This window comes from Halichoeres trimaculatus, unplaced genomic scaffold (assembly GCF_033239565.1).
Source record: "Halichoeres trimaculatus isolate MK-OKI-2021-1 unplaced genomic scaffold, fHalTri1.1 fHalTri1_scaffold_9, whole genome shotgun sequence".
NCBI classification, from domain to species: Eukaryota; Metazoa; Chordata; class Actinopteri; order Labriformes; family Labridae; genus Halichoeres; species Halichoeres trimaculatus.
In genome coordinates, this window is record NW_027437188.1 from 28,587,335 (window position 1) to 28,611,268 (window position 23,934).

At 43.7% G+C, this 23,934-nt stretch overlaps 1 protein-coding gene across 4 annotated transcripts in view; it reads right to left on the reverse strand.

Annotated features, from left to right (window-relative positions):
• robo1 (roundabout, axon guidance receptor, homolog 1 (Drosophila)) overlaps positions 1 to 23,934 on the reverse strand; it is a 265,137-nt gene that overhangs the window by 35,377 nt on the left and 205,826 nt on the right. For all 4 annotated transcript variants that reach the window (XM_074678930.1, XM_074678933.1, XM_074678931.1 and 1 more), the window contains 4 exons: positions 10,821 to 10,978; positions 6,367 to 6,487; positions 5,195 to 5,333; positions 4,878 to 5,005 (listed from right to left, as the gene is read on the reverse strand). In XM_074678930.1, the coding sequence (XP_074535031.1) occupies positions 4,878 to 5,005; positions 5,195 to 5,333; positions 6,367 to 6,487; positions 10,821 to 10,978 (546 nt within the window). The remainder of the gene's footprint in view (positions 1 to 4,877; positions 5,006 to 5,194; positions 5,334 to 6,366; positions 6,488 to 10,820; positions 10,979 to 23,934) is intronic.

A 23,934-nucleotide genomic window follows, 5' to 3' on the forward strand; every position in this document is an offset into this window, starting at 1 on the left:
CATAACAATGTGATGTCTATGGGAACAAAAAAATCATGTTTTGATGTTCTTTGAGCAAGAAATATGTCATATCTGACCCCTCGGCTAAAGCCTAAGGGAGCCCCTGATACATTCAGAAAAGAGTAATTGGCATGAGTGATCAGGAGAACACACAAGAAAATACAGATGAACATCTGATTCAACATTTTTTCAGAGTCTTGGGACTTGTTCAAGGAGAGGGAAATGCAGAATAAAGCCAGACAGAAAGAGCAAAGAGACAAGAAAGAAACACAATAAGGATGTTTTCCCCCTAGTGATCCAATCCTTTGTGTACTTTTCCTCCTCTTTTCCAGGTGCTGCGTGAAGGTGAACATCCCTGCTCTCTTAATGAGGTTTAGAGCATCCCAAAGGAGCACACACAGCCCCGCAAAGCCCGCTTCATAAAAACCACAAGGTGAATGTTAACTGTCACTCTTTGGCCATATATCTCCCTCAGCCAATCACTCACCTTATCTAATCTGTCTGCTTCAACGGCTCCCACGGAAACATAAACGCTGTCAGTCAGAGTAATGACCACCCCTCCTTCCTCCCCCTGCTGGCCTTTAAAATGCAGATAAGACTCACATCAAACGCTCCCAAGAAGAAGACGCTCACCCCTATCGTTGTGTGAGAGCCTCTGGATGTACACAATCATGAGAACTACACCCATGAATACACAACCCCCCAAAACAGCTACACACAAGCATCCATGTGTGTCTAAGCTTTTAATGAGGTAACCCTACCCCTCCCATGCTGCTGTGATCACACAGACCTACAGAGAGAGGTGGACCGTGCTACTTTGTTGTGGGCTTTCTGCTAGCTTACAGCTCCGAGGGGGGTAGCTATCAATAAACTGATCAGAGCGGCAAAGTAAAACACACTAAGCAACGTGGCCTCCAGCCCAATAGGAGGCAGTCTATGTATCTGAAAGTATAGCAGAGATATTAATGGGGATTTGAGCAGTGCTGCTGCTCTGTGGGCCCAACACCAACACATGAGCAGGACTGCATGCAGAGGTTTTAGCATGATTAATAGCTTCTCCCATTGGGAGGTCTGTCGCTTGCTTTATGATCTCGCCTCTGAGAGTTTTTGTAACAACTGACAGACAACTTTGTGTGACACCGTCAAGCTGATGGTAGACACAATGGAAAGACAGAGCCAGCATCACACTGGTTCTATATGTGGCACCCAACCAGGTTTTAGTATTTATCATCCCACTCAAGCTGCTGACAAGAAAGTTCCTCTCCGTCTCTGTCTTTTGGCATCCGTTCCAAGTCTCCATCCAGACCCTTCACATGGCTTATTAGTGAAGCTGCTCTTGGGACCACCATTGCATTCAAGGCTGTGCTATACATAAATCACTGCTGACGGCAAACTTAACCAGCTGAGAAAGAATAACACACTGATTTTTTGACTTCTGTCCAAAGAAGTCTCAAACAATATTTACATTACTAAAGAACAAGAGGAAGTCCACTGGGGAGGTTTAATTAACAAAATACAGTATAAACATTATCTAACCACAGAAGGGCCAGATCAAAATGCCTTTGTGTGATTGTTAGATCCTTAAAAACACACTCCCACATGTGCGCACACCCTAACCAAGTGGAGTAACTGAGCAGCCTATCTTAGTACTGCGTTCTCATGTGGTCTGCATTAATGATTTTACGATGAAACTATAAATACAGCTTGTAACTTGGCCAATTATGCCTTTCTCCCATCAATCAATGAAGTATTTTACTTGACATATTTATAAGTCCAGAGGAGGTGTAGTGGACTGTCGGGCACACGTGTAAGACAATAATTCACAGATTAAGTCGGGAACGAGAGCAGAGCGCATTGAAAGAAAAACAGCCCAGGGCATGACTTCCACAAAGTCCACATTGTTCACTGACATTCAGACCACTGAGGGTGTGAATTCTGCCTCTGTCTGCTGAAACCCTGACTCTTCTCATGAACTGTCCATCTCTTGAAGACACTGACTTTGGATATCTTCAATATTGTGTTTCTTGCTCAATTCTTAACATCATTTGCATGTTTAAAATTCAATCAAAAGGGTTATTAGATCATGGCATTACAGAAAATGGCTTCTATTCCCATAAAGCAGAGTTTTTGACAGATCATTTTCACTTTGATGCGTTTTGACTGAACAACTAAGTCTGTCTGACAACAGATAAAGTTAGCGTTCAAATGCTTAATCGCTAGTTAGCTAAGAAACCTTTTTTTCCCAACTTTATTGTATTTCATAATAATACCAAACAGTAACATTATATTTTTACCTACCTTTTAGTTAACAGTTACATTACCAAGTGACTGAATGCTAACATATGCTCCTGACTCAGCGTTTAACTGCTTCCTTGCTAGCTAGCTGGAAAAAAATGTTTGTTAGGATGTTAATTTCAAGTTACTATTTTGTAGGCTAAGAATTTAGTCCTCATGGCTCTTGTAATGCTATGAAACAGTAATATTAGTTTTAAACCATTTCCTCACCAATAGTAAAATTAACATGAGAGTGAATGCTAACAGGCTCCTGATTTAGCATTTCACCACTTCCTAGCTAGTTTGCTGTCCAAATATTAAAGTTTGTTAGCTTGGGAGTCAACTTCAAGATAACATTTTATGAGCAGAGTGTAGTCTTATTTTGCCTTGTTTTGCAACCAAACAGTGACATTAACTTCAGCCATTTCTTAGCTAGAAGTAAAAAATTACTTAGTGACAGGATGCTGACAGGCTTTTGACTTACTAAGGCTAGCGGCTATCCAACAACAGCTTATTGTGTATCAACATCTTCCTTTATTCTAGTTTCTTTCAGACTTTCTTTTATCCCGTGACTGAAAACCTAGAACACAGCAGTTTGGATATTTTACAACTAAGCTGTGAAAAAAATGCACTGTTGTTTGAGTTTGGTCTTTTTTTTTCTCATTTTAGTCAAATTGTATTCATTGGTTTTAGTTTTACGGCTGATTCAGCAGAAAGTCAAAAAGTATTTGCCTTAATTTCACTTTGGCCTTAAATATATCAGATTACCATTTTTTGAGGATTTCATTCTGCCAGTAGCTTCTTACCACTGGGGGTATTTTATTCAGCTGCTCAGTTATTCTTATGCAGTGGTCCAGAAATTCCGCCATACTTTGACTCTTGAAGTAGGACGACAGCATTGCCCACTAAACCCACAGACTAAACTCCTGCCCCCCACATCACTGTTGCCTTTACTGGTGTGTAGAGCGACATCTTGCTACCTACACATCGTTTAGCTTCTTTGGCTAGTTTAGACCTACAATTACCCGGCTTTTCTTTCCTTTACTATGCCTGCGTCTGTAATTAGAAGCATGTCATTTCCGGGCGTGGGACTGCGGCCTGCTTGTCTTTAATTAGCTGGACTACTCAGTGCCCACAGCCTGCCTGGCCTCCTTATGTCCGGGTCTGGATGAAGCTTGGGGATCTGGAGAGTAGATAGTTCTAGGAACTCTGACAGACTGGAGGCTTAAGTCCAGTCTACCCATGGAATAACAACTTCACTTCCAATGATTTGTGATTTTTCTGTAAACTTATTGGTCTTACATTTAAAGAGAGCATCAACTTTGTCCCCTTAATCTGAGGCAGAGGTTATTCTGGACTAGTGCTTTTACCTCACTTTTTATGCCACTTTAACTCTTGCAACATTGGGGGATGAAAAGCATAGTGTATGACTCAGGGGGCATGTCTTGTTTCTTTGACGGGGAGTCGGTCAGAGCTTAAGACATTGCATTTCCACAGAGAACAAGGACAGTTTTAGCATTTCAAATATGACTCTCAGCCAAGAGAGGAGCTTATTGAACCACTGCATCGATGCTGTTCCCTTTCATTAACTAAGCCTTCATCAGGGAGGGAGACGGAGTGAAAAAAGGCAATAAGAGATGCAGATATATTGATGGGTATATTGGCAGGTGTGCCTAATCTTGCTCTTCAAACCAATTTAAAAGGCTGCTGTGTTATGGAGAAAATCAAAGAATAATTGCAAAGGGTAGCCAAGTGAAGATGAAGTATCTGTGTTTGTGAGTGGGGGTTGGCAGAGGAATAGGGTTGTCTTGTCTCTTTCTATCTCTGCTGTACTGACTACTTAGAGTGACATTAATATGACCGACCTCACCGCAGAAACCGCTCTTCCCCTCTCTACAATCTTCACCACAATCGCCCTCAGCCTCAATTCCCAGCCCGTTCTGCATCAGTGGTGAGCCGCCACCAAGACCAACATACTCCTTGTCCTAGCATCCAATCCCTATCTTCTATCCTCCTCCTTCCCTCACCCGACTCCCAACGTTCCCATTAGCTTGGCGTTAAATGGCCCCTGTGTTCATCTGATTCTCAGGAGGGTTTAGGGGTGATCCCAACCCCCATTCCCTTTCAATGGTTCCTTTCTGAATGTTCACACTCTGTGACCGGCTGCTTTATATTCCAACTGTGTTAATAAGACGTCCAATGGAGAGGGCCACAGGAGACATGCAGATATTCCATAGGTCCTCAAGTAGTACTGTATGCCCTACAACATACAGGAGGACATGGAGGAGGACAGGCCCTCTGGAGAAATGCCACTTGTATAGGGCAAATGAAATCGATTGCTGTTGAGCTCTCGTGTGCGCAACTCTGCAGCTCTTATAGATTTGTGCATTTCTTTTTATTAGAAATCAATCAGCTAATTGAGAGAGAAAAGTTGAAAGTGATGATCGTGTAGTGCTAAAGCTGGAGGCTATTATTACAATATGGCCGGGCTAAATTGCATTCAAATTAAGCTGAACAGAAAACCCAGAGTGAATACAAATAACCAACAGCTGTAAACTAAGTGTTTTGCCAAATGACTGTAAAAAACTCTGTAACTGTCTTACCGTGGACGGTGAGCGTGGCCGATGCCTCCGCTTTGCCCACCATGTTCTCCGCCACGCAGCTGTAGGAGCCCACATCGGCCGAGGTCAGACGGCGGATCTTCAGGGTGTGGTCTTCACGAATCTCATATCTGGATTAAAACAGGTATGCATGTATTGAATTCTCTCAAACATAAAATCTCAAACAAACAAGAATCACTCAATGCAGCATGCGTCAGCTGATGCCGCAAACAAAAGCGAGCAGTGGCTCAAACAAAAGAGGAAGAGGGTGAGGGAGGAAGGTATTATACGATGAAAGGGGACCGTTTGATGACTCATACCTTCCTTTGGGCAGGTCACCGTCGTCTTTCCTCCAGCGCACGGTGGGAACTGGGTCACCTCGGGCCTCGCACCTGAACTCCACACTTTGGTCCACTAACACCACCTGGCTGCTGGGACGGCGCACAAAGCTGGGACGCTCTGCACACAGAAACAGCAAACAAATTAAGTTAAGTACAACAAATCAGTGGCTTTGATTCCCTCAATAAATCTTGGCTTTGTGCTTCACAGTCAGGCTTAAATGCTAGTTCTGAAACTTAATTGCACATAAATAAAAACCAACAGAAGAACACATCCTGAAAAAGTTAACATTAAATGGTGCAGGTCAAGTGAGGTGTGCTAGGATGAAAATAAATAAATAAGATGACGTAATCTTACTGAATTTGTCTGAGGGACATGATGTGAGGAGTTAATCACATTATCACGTTAAATAAGTCAAAAAATACACTCCAGACTGGATCAAACTAAAAACAGGAAACAGTTACACAATGTGGTATTGTATTTGGTTTAAAACAGCATGACGGAACACTAATTTAATAAATGACATCAAACAGGACCAGGACACAGAAAGTTGGACTCCCCAGCTCACAGTCTTACTGGTAGCTAAAAAAAAAGTGTTTTCCATATTAGTTAAGACTAAAAAAGGAGAGTTTTTAGCAGTCCTGGGCACATTTCTTTAGACTGAAAAGAAGAACCTGGCCTCATTTGAGCCCTGCCTGCTTTATTTCATTGAAGTTATTCATCTTTACTTTCTTTATTTTTCTTCTGAAGGACTATAAAAGATGTCCAAACTGAAGAGGCAGAGGAGGTAAATCAAGAGTCTGAACATGCTCTCCGCCTGAGACACAGCAGAGCGTCAGGGTCAGAGGTCGCTTGTGGTGAAATAGGGTGCAGCTGGTCAGAGGAGAGAAGCCGCTGGGGGCCAGTGTGGGATTCATAGTAAAGTGTGAGATTGGAGGTCATCTCACACTCCATCTGATACAGGTCAGTGACACCATTTAGCTCCCTGGGAGATAGACAATCAAAGCTTATCATCTGGATTCTGTTTCTCACCAGAGAGCAGGAAAAAAAATGTGTGTGTGTGTGTGTGTGTGTGTGAATGAGAGGTGTGTGTGCACAGAATAAAGAAGACAACAGACTTTAACTCTTTAAAAAGAAATAAAGAATTCTTTACCGAGAACTGTAAGTTCAGCTATTTCACTTTCTCGCTCCCCAACCATGTTGGTGCCGACGCAGACGTACTTTCCAGCATCACTCTTTCGAGCGTTCGTGATCATTAGTTTTCCTCCTCGTATCTGTAGGGACAGGAGAAGATGAGGAGGTGAGAGGCAAAATAAGACAACAAAGACACTTTTACTTAGTTTGACACAATGTGGAAAGAAAGCAACTCAGAGTACAAACATTTCTGATTGCAAAAAAAAATCACGAATGTTTAGTCATCACAAAAGCAAGATGAAATTAACTAAAAAACATGTGATAGCTGAGCACCAAAGGATGTTTCATGGGTTTGTGCTGGGAGCTTTCAATGATATAGCACAAATGGATTTTATCTCTGCAGCCATTTTTGCTGTTCTCACTCAGCAAACACTTTAAGTCTAAACCTCTATCAGTCGGCCTGTTTTATCTCCAGGGTAAGCCAAACCAAAGAACAGTTCCCCAACCCCGAGTCCCCAAGGGAACACCTGAGGCTCTGCAGCACTTTCCCAGTCTCCTTACAGAGCTGCAGGACAGTTTCATTTATTATTGTGGGGGATTTTGTTGGTGCTCTGCAAACAGCTACGAGTGGGAGCAAGAGGAGCACACACACCCAGCATGTGCATGTGTGTTTGTCCAGGTGAATGTCATGTCTGTTATTTCCCAGGGCTTTGATTACAGGCCAGAGGAGGTGCTTTGTTCTCAGGGAGTCAGAGAGGCAGCCCCGGCCCCGGCACAGGCCCCTCAGCCCCTTCTCTCTGCTCGCTCGCATGCCAGTCAGCGCAGAGACAGACAATAGCACGGAGCACCGATGATCTGTGCGCTTTGATGGTGCTTAAGGTTTTAAATACACACATCAGCCTGCAAGATCAGGACCACCACCTGCAAGCACGTAATCGATCCCCTCATTAGGGAGGCACTGACAGAGAACTTGACACATAATACAGCAATAATCTGCTTTCTCTGTGATTGACGTGTTAAAGCCTTCTTACATAGTTGTCCACATGCAGGCTATGATATGTTTCTGTTAATCTTTACCAGTTTTCATCACTTACACATGACAGACAGACTTAAAGGGGTCTCTAGATGGATTTGGTTTTTAAAGTAAGTTAAGATTCTTGAGGGACAACTTAGCAGCCGGACATACTCTCCAATTTCTAAGGCATTCCTCAGACCTTCGCCCCTGTTTAATATTCATAGTGCAGCAGCAGGAAGGGGTGGTTGAAGAGGCTGTGGAAGCCTGGCTTATTTAGGGCACCCTGTGGTGTTGGAGGGGTTTGAAGTATCATTATGTTACTGTTTGTTTGAGCAAAGGCTTAACAGCTAAAACACTGTGACACCCACAAAGGCCCAAGGTCAGGGCAGACCATCTAGTGGAGTGAGAGGGGGAGGGGTTGGGTCCACAGAGCTTTGACATGAGGATCCACTTAAGGCTGCGTCCACTTTATTCATATTCTTACCTCTGTGTGTGTGTCTGTGGCAGTTTTCCATTCTCCACAGGCATATTTGGAGTGCCAGAGCAGCAGGGATTCTGAGAGCGGGGCTAAAGTAAATGAATGCAGCAGCTTGCCCTCTTTTTCTCTGCATGCATATCCTCTCCACGCAGCACAGCAGAGCGCACAGTCCGCTGAAAGCCCAGACAGTCTGACCATTATCCCTGCATTACAGGGAGATGGCTCTATCCTGTTGCCTTTTGTCTCATGTCATTTGGCATTGCTGATAATGAAAAAGCTCTATTCAGCATGTGCTCTGTTGGTATTCACACAGCAGTTCATTTTCCAGGCTGATAATTAGCCACAACTATTGCACAAAAGGCGCAGGACAATGCTGCATTTTGGCCATTTATGATGCCGCCGACAGACTTCAGCTCAAAGCAGACAATGGTCAGCGCGTTAATACTGGCATCTCTCCTGTTTCTGTTTATTTATCCTGAACTTGTTGTTCCTGAAAGACCTGTCTGACAAAGTGGATTGGAATGTGGCCAGATGCAGCTTAAGGCTAGCAGAACAACCTCACTTTTTATGGCTCAGCGGGGACCTTGCACAGCCGCCCAACATGAAGCCATGAACAATGCGAGATGGTACCCAGCATGTCATTTGTGTTTACACACAGCTGACTAAAATAGATAGTGAAGCAAAAGGCTGTCCTCTGATGTGTCATCACTCCCTCCTCTTTACGATGCAGCAGCCAAAGCCGCGTCCACCCATCCCAGCAAAGCGGTGCACAGAGAGAAAAAAAACCCCACTGCAGGTGGTTTGGGACCTTTCTCTGATCACCAGCAATCACCAAGGAGACTGCACGTTCCAGCATGTTGCATGGTGGGAGGAATGGACTGAAGCAAGCAAAACAATGCAGGCGGGATGAGGGGGCCCTTTGACGAGCTCAGCTGTTCGTCACATTAAAAAGATTCCACCCTCTGCTTCCCACCCTAGTCCTATTTTCACTCACACCAAATTTACTAAACTATAAACAAATTCCAGCCATTGCACCATAATTTGTCCTTTTCTAATACTTTTTTTTTTCTGCTAGCATAGACATGCACGGGACACCGTCCAGACTCCCATCTGTCAGCACAGTTGATTACACATACTTAGTGCTACTTTAAAAGTGCTCATTTGGGAACACTCAGCCTGTACGGTTTTGTGCTTGACAGGAAGTTTACAGTGAGCAACACCAGCTGGTCCATGCAGCACAGTTAAATCCACCAGACCTTGTTTTCAGCTCCACAGAAGGCCCAACATGGCTGCGGGCTACAAGGACACAACTCTGAGTCACTCAGCCTGTTACAGCAGCCGTGTTCACAGCGTTTACTCCAAGGATTTCTCCCCCTCAGTGCACAACATTACATGTACAGGAGCAGGGATAAGTCCCAGCTTCCACCACGCGGGGGGTAGAGGGATGATTTATAAACAACAGTAATAGAGTGTGTGTGTGTAGTTTCTATTCAGTGGAGCTAAAACATAATTACGGGAAAGGCCATGTGCATGAGAGCCATGTTTAATTCTGAGTTAAAACAGATGAACTTTGTCCTCAAAGCACCTCACCTTTAACACTGCACGGTTAACAGCAGTGAAATGATGAAGTAAATAAATGCATGGAAATTTCTCGTCTATATCCTTTGAGAAATGACCATGAGATTTGCAATCATAAAATATGACATCCAAGTTACACAAGAGCATTGAAAGCCCCATTAGCTGTTTCAGTGTATTTGAAGTTCCCTGCTCCTCTGCGACTGCTGACAAGGACAAACATGACCTGATTCTCTTAATCATAATCTAAACTAGATTATGCGCTTGTTTCTTTCAATTAGGCTGCTCAGTAGCCAGACACGGACTCTTAATCTCTCGCCTGTGCAGCCTAGAAAGAGACAGAGAAGAAGAATGCATGCACTGTTCAGGAGGTCCAACTTTTTGCAGCCTCAACTTGCTTTAACCTGGGAGAAACACTGCACAATCCTCAGCCTTCAGGAATAAATCCCTGTTTCCACTCAGCATAGTAATGAAAATGTATTAAGAATGACTAGCCCAGTTTGGACTCCTGTGCTATGCTCCAGGCATACAGTGTGGAACATCTTTATTAGGACCTTGTATTTATTATCAGGGGAACATTTGATTTTCCATGAGTGTTTGGAGAAGTTAGCCATCGTCAGCACTTGGGGGCCAGACTATTTGTCTGCTCAACAAATGCACAATATGCAGCCAGAACCTAAAACCCCACTGGTCATTTTGAGATGGCTGTTGGATAAATGGGATCCAGACTCCTTGCTAAATACTCTTTACCTGCTGAGTCAAGGTCCCTCCTTCCCTCCAGCACACATCCAGTGAGGACAATCAAACCCCACTACACGCTTCTTTCCTCTCAAGAAAAATGGAATGTGGACATAAAGACGTGTTTGGTTGGAACGACTTCATCTTGGATTACTGGAGACGGGCCTTTGGTGGAAAGTTTGTTAAGCTCATTGAAGCTGCAGTGCTGGCTGTGCTGTTGTGTTAATTAAAGCGAAATAATTGCTGGTTTGGTTGCGAATCACACACACACACAGAGTTGTTTGGATTCTGCAGGCGCTGCTGCTGCTGCTAAAAGCAACTTTCTCCTCTTTGATTCCAGTCAGCTCATTTTCCCTACTGATCTGCGCTTCTGCTTGTGGATTTCATCAGCAGGCTATTCCTAATCAATGCACCTCTGCTGACTGATGGAGCGAGACTGATCCTATCTGCCTCAGTCATTAAAGGTTGTAGCCACCAATGCAGGCTGCTTTGGGCTTTGGTAATTGCTATATGTGGATAATGAGGCAAACAAATCAATCTATCAACAAATACTGAAGTGCTGGTAATGAGTTGACCTGCATCGCAGGCCTAGTCTAACTCATACATTCAAAGAAAATCAACCTTGTGTACACAGCAGGCTGAAGGCATCAATAGGCTGGCGACTTACTGTGATTCTCTCATCTCTATCGTCTATGTTTATTCCATCTTTTTTCCAGGATATGGTGGGTTCAGGATGTCCACGTGGAGGCTGACACTCAAGAACTGCTGGCTCTCCCGCTGCCACAATCACATCTGCAGGATTTTGTCTGAAGTCGTCACGCAGAACTGCAAACAGAAAGAGAGGAGAAAAAGAATGAACAGAGCTTCTTTTAGGGGAGCGAAGTCAACACATAGTTAAAGAAGCAGTTGATTTCATGTATAAGAAAAGAAAACACTCAAAGCTGCTGCTGCTACATTTATGGAGCCCAAGGCAGCTAGTAAAACAGCAGTCAAGTTGTTCTGAAACTCATAATTAGTTCTGCACAGATGACAAAATGTAAGGCACACATCATTATTGATTTACAGCATCCAGCCAGCCGTGACACTGGTAACACAACTTCCTCAAATGGAGAATAGTGTGAAACAAAGGTATACACTCATTGGCCACTTTATTAGGCACACCTGTCCAACTGCTAGTTAATGCAAATTTCCAATTAGCCAATCACATGGCAGCAACTCAATGCATTTAGGCATGTATACATGGTTTAAAACAATCTGCTGTAGTTTACCTGAGCATCAGAATGAGAAAGCAAGGTGATTAAAGTGACTTTGAATGTGGCATGGTTGGTGGTACTAGACGGGCCAGTCTGAATATTTCAGAAACGGCTGATCTACGGGGATTTTCACGCAGTTCTGTGGGCCAAAATGCCTTGTTGATGCCAGAGGTCAGAGGAGAATGGCCAGAATGGTAAGAGCTGATAGAAAGGCACAGTAACTCAAATAACCACTGGTTACAACTGAGGTCTGCAGAAGAGCATCTCTGAACGAACAACACATCCAACCTTGAGGCAGATGGGCTACAGCAGCAGAAGACCACACCGGGTGACCCTCCTGTCAGCTAAGAACAGGAAACTGAGGCTACAATTCACACAGGCTCACCAAAATTGGACAATAGAAGATTGGAAAAACATTGCCTGGTCAGATCAGTCCCAATTTCTGCTGCCACATTCAGGTGGAAGAGGCAGAAATAGGCACCAACAACATGAAAGCATGGATCCATCCTGCCTTGTATCAATGGTTCAGGCTGCTGGTGGTGTGATGGTATGGGGGATATTTTCTTGGCACACTTTGGGCCTCTTAGTACCAACTGAGCATGTTTTAAAGTCCACAGCCTACCTGTGTACTGTTGCTGACCATGTCCATCTCTTTATGACCACAGTGTACCCATCTTCTGACGGCTACTTCCAGCAGGATAACACTCCATGTCATAAAGCTGGAATTATCTCAGACTGGTTTCTTAACCATGACAATGAGTTCACTGTACTCAAATGGCCTCATCATTGATGCGCAGCTGACAAATCTGCAGCAACTGTGTGATGCTGTCATGTCAATATGGACCAAACTCTCTGAGGAATGTTTCCAGTACCTTGTTGAATCTTTGCCACAAAGGATTAAGGCAGTTCTGAAGGCAGCAAGGTGTACCTATTAAAGCGGCCGGTGAGTACATAAAGGGACACTGCTGCCTATATGTGGATTTCATTAATGATCTGCTTTTTTTCCGTTCAGCCTCCTGTCAATAGGCTTTGTGATGAACATGTTTGTGCCTCACATCTCGGATGGCAATGACCTTCCTCTTTGTTAACTCAACCACACAAACCTTCACTGTGATCCCAGGCATACACACACACGCTCCATCATACCCTGATCATCACCTCTCCATCATCGCTTCCTCATCTCTCCCTGACACTTCGTATTTACATCCCCCTGCTCGCTCACATGCGCAACCTTCCTACCGCAGATGAAAATCTGCATCAGATCCAATCAACCACAGCTGCCGCGCTGAGGACTTTGTTAGGATATGATTCTTATTTGCATTGATTTCCTGAGTTGGGGTGCTGTAAAAGAGATGACACAGCCGTGGATTTTTATCATTCAGACATAAGAGGAGCACAGCTTCTCATTTTGAAGAGTAATCTCGCAGTGAATAAATGGAAAGGTTTGAGGAGATGAACAGAGCAATTCTGATTTTCATTTGCAGCCGAATTACAAAACTTTCCACACGTAAATTCATCAGTCCTCCCCTGCCTACTTTTCCAGAGTATCACATCAATATCATTACAAACAGGTACCTGCAGCGAGGCCGATCATAGAGTATCTGTTTTCTGAGGAGGAGAAGAGGCGCATACTGTATCTCTGGGCTGCACATCTCTGCTGTTTAAGATAAACTGCAGGTTTATTGAGAGGGGGGAAAGTAATGAAAAAGCAACAAGCTCCCTTCTGCTGACACTGTGCCAGTAATCATTTTCCCAGCTTCCCTGCATATACATATAAAAACACATGAAAACACTGCTTGTAAATGTCAGGCCACACACTAAGCAAGTGGGGTCAGTGCTTGAGCATTGTGAGACCATGAGCAACAGGAGTTTTGGTGGGTCTGTTTTTGGGATAAAACCAAGCTTTAACCATCTATTATCATGTCCATCCCAGATCAAAGTCAGACTCACCCCAGGACCCCTCACCTACTGACAGCCAACAAATTCCTGACTAAACCCTTTAAGCACTTAATTGGTCAACGACAAGACCAGGAACTGTGTCTTCAAACATGGAGAGGGGATTCAAACCAACATGAGAAACCCTGAGTGAGCTGGGTGGTAAGAGACAGCTCAAGCTGAAATATTACCCCACTTTTATTACACTGTGTCCAAAAACAGGGCAAAAAAATGAACTTTACGACTTGTGTTGTTGTCACCTACAACAGGATAGATGCGTTACTCCATAGTAACATGCATAACATTTGTATGTGTGACTTCCTCTGTACTTGATACTCAGTCAGTTCCAAATCAAACTCAGCAGTGCAGCTGCAGGACGAGTGAGCTCATTTAGTGTATTAAAAGCAGATACAGTCATTCAGGAATGCAAATGTAAACACTAAACACCAGCTCTGTGGAAGCATCAGCCCCATCTGAGGAAACACTGTCTCGAAATGAGCTCTACTGTAAAGTTAAGCAATGTGGTCCAGTATTCCTCCAGTGTTTTAAACTGTTCGATCATTCCTGTTTGTTAAAGGTTTTAAACATACTTGTCCCATGTGAGCCCCCCTGTTGATTTAAAGTAGACACACTTAAGAAATTAAAAGCAGAGAGAGCGTATTCACGTTTTCCCTGCAGTGTGTAATAAATGTTTGGTTGAGAGAGTGCAGTAAGTTTAACTGCAGCATTAAGTGCACCTCTTCTCCTCACAGCAGGGCTCTACTTTCCCTGCTGGCCTCACTGTAACTCTTCAGCCGGCATGCAGATACAGCTGTCCCTCTGGAAAGTACAAAAAGCATAAGCAGAAAAAAGGGGGATGCTGTATGGACTAGTTAGAGGCCTGAGGGAGAGCTGGCATCATCCAGTGTTTACACCAACAGCCCAGTGACCTTCACCCCTCCTTAGCAGAGCTCACTCCCCCCCACCTCGATGCTCCTCTCTCCTCCTCCAAACCAACACCTCTTTGTTATAAACACAGCTGAGAGCAGCGCAGCAGACAGCCTCGAACATCTGCGCGGTGGAAAAACAAAATCCTCTGGGATAGAGGCAGAATGAGCAACAAGGAGACTGAGGCAGCCAGACGGACAGACAGACAGAAAGAAAGACCCAGATCTGGATGGGGTACAAAGCCCCGACGCTTCCGCCAGAAGCCTCGTCAGATCCGGAGCGGTGGTGGAGTCGGTTGCCTCTGGCCCCCCTGGTTTAAATAAGACAACCAGCATCCCTCTTTCTTGCACACACTCTCCTCGCCTGCCTCACTGTCCCAGAATTGGGTGAAAAAACAGGATAGAGAGGCTCTTATGCTGTGTGCTGTCCTGAAAGTGTGTGTTGTGTGTGGTGTGGTCCATGTCTGTGTTTGGGATAATGAGCCTGCTCTACCATTCTGTCTCTCTCGTGAGCCTGCAGCTGTCCCTTAGCAGATAATATTTCCTGCGCTATTAACAGGGCGGCCAAACTCAATGTGTGTGTGTGAGTGTTTGTGTGTGTGTGTGTACAGAGAGATTTTCAGTTTGAGGCTTAATGTGTGGAAATGGGCCAGAGTCACAGGTCCTAGCATGAAGACGCCTCTTTGTCCGTTCTGGATTTGCTCAAATATGCTGATGATGGGATGAAACAGAGTGAATATCCGGACCTGGACGGATATCAATACTCTTTTTGGAGGTAGAGGGTTCCTTTCTGCTCTACATTTCCTCTTTACAATCAAACAAAACACATCCTAGCTCTTGCAGCTGAAATGCCTCCCTGCAAGGCAAACAGCTGACAGTGCACAAAATAACTACAGTCAAAGAGCTTTAGTCTGAAGTAGCAAACATCTGCAGGGCTTCACTAAGCCCGGTTTAACCACACTCTAATGTTCTGTATGATAAATCACTCCCCAGGTCCAAAGTAGCAAATTGGAGCAGTGCCGAGGCTAACGCAATTAGCTGCCATCATCTCTTACATCCAAACGATCTTGTAAAGGTCAGCTGAGATAGCTGCTCTCGACGCTGAGAACTCCCAGGTTCATCACCCCAACAAACTATCCCCTGTTCACACACACACACACACACACACACACACATAGCACACACACACACACCACTCACACACACATAAACACTCTCTTCCTCAGGAAATTGAAAACAGATGTTTAAATGTCAAATTAAAATGAGATTCCCGTGCTGCCCCTCCAACATTAATGAAAATGGAGACTTAATGCCACACACAAGTCTGGGTGGGAAGATCAGATGAGCTTTGTTCTGAGGAAATTAAACCAAGTACAACAAGCCTCCACACAAATCTTTGGGAGGGTAAAAAAAAAAAGGAAAAACAGACCCACAAGGGTATTAAAGATTTATCAGAAGGCATCCAGAGTCAATCCTGCAGAGACACAGAGCACAGCAGGGGTCTCGCCTTTGGCTTTTCTTGGACGTTGTTGGCTTCTTAAAAGAAGCAGAAGGAGAGGGAAAAAGAACAGTAGATTCAAGGGGTTAGAAATAATCTGCTCAATGTAAAGGAAGATAATCTGGATCTCTTCCTTGTGGTCTCTCATCCTGGTTTCCAGAAGGGTCGGCTCCTTTAAAGTGAACAAATTTGGTGATTTGCTTATGAGCTGTCTCGACGCCAGACAATCAGAGGTCAGACACGGTCAAACACCACCTGAGGACGTGAGGCAGGTAAGCTTGACTACACAGAACTAAAAACGAATATCAAATGCATAAGCAGCCCCAGATGTTCCTGGTCGAACATGACTGTTGCCTCAGCTGGAGCAGAGCTGTTCTTTCTCTTTAGCTTGTGAGCTGTCAAGACATCTCTGTGGCAAAAGCAGGGAGGAAGTCAATGTTTAATTAAAGCAAAATAAAAGAAGAGATGGCAGCTCCATTTCTGGACGTCTTCGTGATATTTCATGAGTGAAGTATCAAATGATGCACCGATGTGCAATAAAACAGGGCTTAGCTTCCCTCCACTTCATCTCCTCTTACTACACAACATAATTCCTCTGCCCCTACGTGAGTGTTGTTTACGCCATAGGCAGAAATCTGCCTTATTCAGTGTAACTATGTGCTGAAGCCTCCCATATTGTTGTTCTTCACCTCGCCTCCAGCTCTGTCCTCTGGGACAAACACCTCTCATCCTCTCCCGCCATGATTCTCCCACTTTGTCTCAAAATTTCTCTCTCCCCTCTCAGCATTTGACCCCCTTATCTCCCCTCTCCCTCTGCACACACACTGAGCAGCGCACATCAAAGACGGGCTCATAGCGATGGTGTGCTAACCCATGCCACTCTATCGCAAAAGGCTGCTGCAGGTGGATAATCTGCCAGGGGGCGTGCGTGCAGAGAATGTGTGAATGTGTGTGTGCATGTGTGTGTGTGTGTGAGTTTGCTAAGCATAAATCTGTAGTTTTTTGCTTGTGGGTGTGAAGATATAACAGGACTCCTACTGTACTCGGGAGAATCGCTGCCTCCCTCCTCCTACTCGTTCCCTTGTTCCCTCCTGACCTCTCCAACAGGGAGATGAGATTGGACACGGCAGGCTCCTCTCTCTTTCTCAATCTGCTGCTCGTTCTTTTGCTCTGAGCTCATGCCCTCTTGTCCACCCTGCAGAAACTAGATCCTACCCTGCAGCGTGTGAGCAGCACTGAACATGCCCATAATACTGCCAGGATGGATGATTTTATGTAGAAAAGTGACGTAAAGAAAAGAAAATGCCGCAAAAAGTCATCACATGCTTTCCTCCCCTTTCTGTTTTGTTTGTTCCAGATCTAATTTATAGATTTCACATCAATCCACACATGCACCACCGATAAACTATTTTAAGAACAACAGGATCCAGTGTGTCAGCTGCGATATTGATCATGAGGTCACATCTGCAGTCAGATGGGTTAAAACGCCTGACAGCCTCAAAGCCCGACTGACCACAAGACACCTCGCAGACATCGTAAATATGTCAACAAGCGCAGACACACTATAACCCAACCGACTGGCCTTTAGGGTTTGCACCTGCACGCCCTGAACGCCATGAGGTCATCCTGCAGCCTCACATGTGATGTCATCATGTCATGGAGCGGAGACAGGATGCCCCTGTTGGCTCTTGTTAATGAAAACCTTGTGAGTCCATGAACAAATAAACAAATTAAAGCTTGCATGTGCCTTTCAGTGAGTTTCTTTCAACTCCATGGTGAAATACAGGACCACAGAGGCTGGATTTTGTTTTTAAACCCTCTAAGATTTTAACAACTGCAGATACAACACCATGTACAGAAAGAAATCTGTCTTGCTCTGCTGGTGTGACGACTGAAGCTGCGGTAAAATGAAGCATTTACTCTGTGTAGCGCCAAGTGATTACAGCCTCTAACCTGGCACTAACAGCAAAGGCAGATGGCTTTGCGGACCTTTCAGTGGCACAGCAGAGGGCATGTCTGTACTTGCTGTGGCCCGCTGAGGCTGCAGATAGCCGAGTGCAGAGGGTTCAACATCATTGCTTCACCCTCACGCTTCAAAAACAGAAAAAAACACACGCACACCTCGTGTGTTTCAGTAACCTGCAGCAATTATGTCTATACATAAAGAAACACGAACATTTGTGCACCTATCCGAGCATGCGCGCACACACACCACATAAAGGAAACGTTAGCCGCATGGACAGAGAGGCCATTGAGTGCCTGTGTTTGTTTAAATGGTCATAAGTCTTCTCGTCAGGCTCGAGGAGAGGGAGATGGCGTTTGGTGAAAGCGGCGAAAAGGCACAGAGGGCAAGCAAGGGAGGCAGGTTTATGTGAGTGACTGAGTGAGTGAGTGACTTGGCACCTCATAGTTCAATAAACAGTGCTTGTGTGATTGGAGAGCAGGGTGAGCAGGAGGTGGACTCAAATAAAGAGTGTTTCAAGTGTAGGGAGGAATGTGGGAGAAAAAAATCACAGCCTGAGAAGTAGTCTGTGCTTCTGAATATGTCCGAAAAAGAACAAAAAATCCACAAATCCTGATAAAACTCTGGATATCTATGTTTAGGAAAGATATTAATGTGCTTTTAAGGCAGCTTTTATTTTAAAGGGGCATGCTACTTGTTGTGAAAACAGCTCTAAGCACCCTGATTATAAAACACATCACAACACATATAGCTCCTTCACTGAAGCAGGCCAAGCTAAATGAAACATTCTGTTTACACAGCAAAGAGCTGATGCCAGTGGATTTCATGCTGTTTCCATCCCAAACAATGTTGTGTTTCTGTTTGTCTGACTTTCACAATGCAGTAAAATAATAATGAGGGGGAAAAAGGTGGGAGACAGGTAAGACAAAGTGTTTTACAAGCAAAACCTACATCGCAACAAAAGATAATGACACGGTTAAAGCAGCGCTGCGGTGCTGAAAGAAGCATGTCTATCACGTCCTCATTTCTAGGTGGAGCTCTGCTGTGCACTCCCTGAGGAGCAGGAGGAGGATATTTAGAAACCTCAGTAACTCAGCTGTCACCACTCTCTGTGTTGTGTTGAGCCTGGAGCTCTCTGGGAAGAGATACAAAAGAGCAGATGTAACACTATCGCAGACACTCACATGTACACCTGTACAGTATGCTCACTCATTCAGTGTCTCCTCCTGTCTCTCACACGACACAAACTGTGGTAATGAGGCTCTGACCTGTCCTCTGTGAACTGTGCTGAGGGGAAAAATGCATTCCTCACACACATGTGTACAATAGAGACAAAGAAAGTGTCGTTTGGCATTTTGACAAAGCTTAAATGAAAGAGAAGAATCATTTCTTTGTCATTATTTGCTACTAAAATATGTCAAAACTCTACATTGTTCATTAAATGGAGTCAAAAGTGCAGCAAAAAAAATCATGTTTTCTCCTTATTTCTAAATCTCATCTACTGTTTATTTCAAATTTGCTGTCTTACATTGCGACTCTATAACTGACCGACCTCAAAGTAACTCTCATCCTAATAAATGTCTCCTCTCAAGGATCTTGCTGTAAATGTTTCCATTACAAATACTTTCTACTGAAGAAATTGTTCCAGTGAAAACTGCTGCTGAAGGCTTCTGTGGATTATCCACAGTAATGAGGACATTGATTCTGGCGAGAGCTGCTGCTGAATTTTTCAAGTCTACACAGTTCAGTGCTGCAAGAACAGCAAACAAACCTGTAGTCTTTGTTGTGAAGAAGAAGCATTCTCACAGTTGAATGTGTAAGAATCTGACTCAATTGAGCCGTCTACATGTCTTACATGAGGTAAAAAAAAATCTTAAATCTGATCATTTCCACATTCTTTGCGTCTCAGTGTTTCAATTTTTCTCTTCTCTGCCTACATTCAGCTTCTCCAGACTGTCTGAGTCTTCACACTTTAATAGGATTTTGCACAACACACGACTGGTGTAAAATGCAGATCGTACATTCGTCACCATTCACCGCTCATTACAGTAAATCCCTTTACCTCCAGGAAAGCAGACGTAAACACAGAAAGAGCCATGGAATATCTCAATCCACTTGTGTCTAAATCCCCCTGCGTGTTTTATGCAGCTCAGTTCACATTGTGTCGGTTATGTTTGCTGACAATATCTCACTGTGAGCTGCCCTCCCGTCTGTGTGGCCCCTCTCCCAGCATCTGCAGAGATGAGGGCCTTATTAAAACAATCTTCCCAATTAACATTCCTGGCCCCTGGAGCCCCCAGCAGCCCTCCCACTGGACCTCCCCCAGACCTGACCCCTCCTCAGATGTACGATGACAAAGAAGCTGTGTGGGACCAATCATGGGATCTCTGCGTATGACTGGAGTGAAGTGTTTTCATCCTGAGGAACCAAAACCTGCGTGGTGCTCTGTTTTTATATGATTGATCACCTGTGGAGGGTGTGTGTGGAAGACATCAAGAAGCACGGAGCACTTGAGAGGATGCGGGATTAGATAAATGAACAAGTCAGGGTGAAAGAGTCATGGCATGCTCCTATTCTAATGTGACACCCTATGAGAAGAGCTCATCTACTGGATAGCTGGTGATCCAGAGCAGGAAGGAGTACTGTAAGAGGAGCCTGTCAGCTAGCAAACTCACACCAGCAGAGAAATTACATCCATAAACACAGCCTGGTTTCCCGTGGAGTGCCATTTGACCTCCTGCTTACCCTCATCTGAGCATTTTGGAACATCTGCAGCTGATCTTTTCACTTCTCTATTAGCCTGAGATCTCATGAGGAGATAATACGACGCTCCCCAGTTCCCCTCTTATCTTCCCAAAACAAAGATATACTAACGACAAACAGTGGAGACTGATACAGTGTTATTCTATAGCGGCGCTATGCAAACAGGACCAGGGCAGAGGGAATGAGATCCTGGTGTGGAGCTGGTGATGAAACCTTTGACAAAAACTGTGGGTCTGACTTTGCCTCAGGTCAAAGACAGGAAATCACAGTTATAACACAGCTCTCAGTCACCTCTGCTCAGCTGTAAAAGTGTAAAAGTAATTTATGTGATCTGTGATCTACAATGTGGCCAAACTTTCTCAGATTGATTGCTTTTGTCTGCACCTAGCTATACGGGAAAATCTTCCTCATTTTGCAATAACTGTCACTAAAAAAAACACTTATCTCTCACTTGATAATTTCTTCTTATTTTTTTCCAAGTATGCTGTTGAGCTGAAAAGAGTATCTTAGCTTCAAAACCTGTTGAAATGTCAAAAGAGTCTCATAGTTACATTTAGAGCTAGTTAAAATCAAGTTTAGCCGATTAAAATATGCTAGCATAGTTGCATAGGAAACACTTCAGTCGTGTTGAGGCACATTTTGAATAATGAGAAAATTCCAGTTCACACATGTAAATTTGAACTGTTTTTTCTTCTTCACAGAGTTTATTATTAAAGTTAAGAAGTGAGATTACTTATCAAAAAGTTAAATACTTAAAAGAAGTTTGGTTATTTTAGAAAATGTTATACATTCGTTGAAATATACACCCTTCAATTAAGCCACCACAACATCTCCCTGCTCCTCCTAGTGATGGAAAATAAAAATAGCGCTGTGCAATGTATAACATATTCACTTTAATAAGCTCCAAGATGACCCAGTTGACATGCCAAAAGTAATATGTACTTAACTTAGTCAAAGGATTTAAAATATCATCAAAGTACAGTGTATCTATAGTTTGAGCTAAGAGCTAAGCATGCAGGTGCAGCTAATCAGATGGATGGCGACAGGAAAACGGCATCACAATAGGAGGCAGAGCCCTATTTTGGTCCAAACAAACACTGGTGATCATTAGGGATGGGTACCGAAATAGGTATTTTTTATAGGTACCGGCCAAATTCAGTCAAAAGTAAACCTAAATGCATCCTTGTGACCGTGAGTGAGTGGAAGAGTAGACGATTTTCCATGCTGGACATGAACACAGCATTGCAAGGTTATATATTGCAGAGTAAATATGTTAAATTGAGAAAAAATGAGATTTTGTTATTAAACAAATTAATATTTTTTTTACCACATAAACACAAAAAAGTACCAAAAATTGGTACCATTGAGTACCCATACCGATGACCAGGTGCCGGGCATCGGTACCATATTGTTTCAAATGTGAAAGGTACCCATCCCTAGTGATCATTCCTTTATATTATTAAGAGGGAATATAAAATTGCTCTGAAATGTACAATAATGACGTTTTAAACAAGTGATCAAAATGGAATTAATAACAATTATTCATCAAGATGTATAAACTATATAGAATATAAACAGATATAAGTTATACTTTGTATAAACTGTACACCAGATGTCGCCAAGATCGTTACGATTTCGTCCTGTGTTTGTGGGACTTCAACATCAGCATCAGCACAGAATGGCCCAGTCTTATACCTATGTGAGAGCATTTATGTGCAGGCAGGTGTGTTTGCTTTTGTTATAGTCGTCTCTATTGATTTCCCTGCCAGTCTGTTTAGACTACGCCTTATTAATGCATGCTTAATGAGATCCAGTGGACCTACAGTAACTGACTGATGTTTCCTCTATTGCAAATGTCAAACATTCTAATTCAAAACAGAATAGTTAGAAGTCTTGCTTTCATCTATAACTGCTGTAATGGAAACTGCAGTCTAATAAATGGGGTTTCCAACAAAGTCTAATTTGATAGAGGTTTAGGAAACAGTAGGAGTGAGCGATTGTCTCGGAGAACATTGGTCCAGGTCGGGACAGGACCATAAACTAGGATTACATCAGCGGCTGTTGCAGAAGTGACTGGGGAAGAGAAATATGATAGCGGCTGCGTGGAGGGAAACAGGCAGGCACAGAGGAAAACGGGGGAGGAAAAAACACAAGGGGATCCAATGTAATGTTACAGCAGATCCCTCAGCCTTTCGTCATGGCCACTTTCATTTCCACCCTGCTGATCCCTCTCCAATCACTTTACCAGACACAAGGGAGACTAGGGGAGAGGGGGAAGGAAGGAGGAAGAGGGACAACAAGAGGAAAAGCTGGAAGAGGTTAGGTAAAATCAGTCCATAAGAGGTAGAGGGCACAGGAATGTAAAAAGAGGGTGAGACAAAGCAAATAAGGGTACAGGGATCCAAACATGTGCTGCACCTCCAGAGGGGCACATCTTTCTCTGATCAGTTGCCGTTCTCATTTCGATGGTTTCCACATGGACCTAAACTCTCCCAGATGGACCCTGGGAAGATGAAAAGATGTCCAAAACCTATCTAAGAGAGGATCTGTTACAGCAGGAAGAGATACCGAGCGAGGGAATGCTGTCAGAGATAGTGTGCCAGAAAGAAATAACAGAGTTGAAATTTCATCTTTGGCACTTGCCTACCACGTGAATGTGCACGCCTACGTGATCACTGCCAGACAGTTTGGTGCTATAGCTTTTCACTGCATTTGTCAAGTTGTCCAACGTGCAATATCAAGCATGGCTGATGCCAAAGAGAGACTATTGTAAGTGTGCCAGAAATTACCCTGATCCCTGTGAAATTGACACTGTGTAAGGTTTCAAGAGTGATGTTAAGCCCCGGATTTTCCATCTTTACATTTTCATTAGACGAGCCATAGACAACAGAAGAGCCTTCAGAGTTTCTGGGTTTTATGGTAGTCGTTGCTACTGTTAACATGGCTGAAACATGGTGAGCTGATTTATGATACCTCTCCCCCTGGGGTACAAAACCAAGCCAAGCAGCAAGGGAAATTTAAGGCTACTGCACCAACTCTACATGGAGGCGACTTTTAAAATATCTATTAGATTTATTTAAGTGAAAGGAAAATCTTTTCCTCCTCAGAGGTTCTTCATGCAGCCTATCCAAGCTTGGCAGCCTGATGTGAGCCTGATAAATAGATGATGATCCTGTTTTTTCAGGGTATTTCTGCTTCAGTGTTCTTTGGCCCATTCATTCAAAGTCGATCTTTTTCTCAATGGCAATGCTTTCACAAAGTTCATCCTTAAATTATTCAGCAAAAGGAATCCCCTTCTTATATATATCTTTTAAACAATTTCTTATGCCGCTGTCCATTAGGAGTCAGATTCACACCAAGGAAGCATTGGATTGAATCATTGCCGAAAGTTAATGACAACTGCTGCCTTTTACTGGGTATCATTAAAAGAGAATATCAAATAA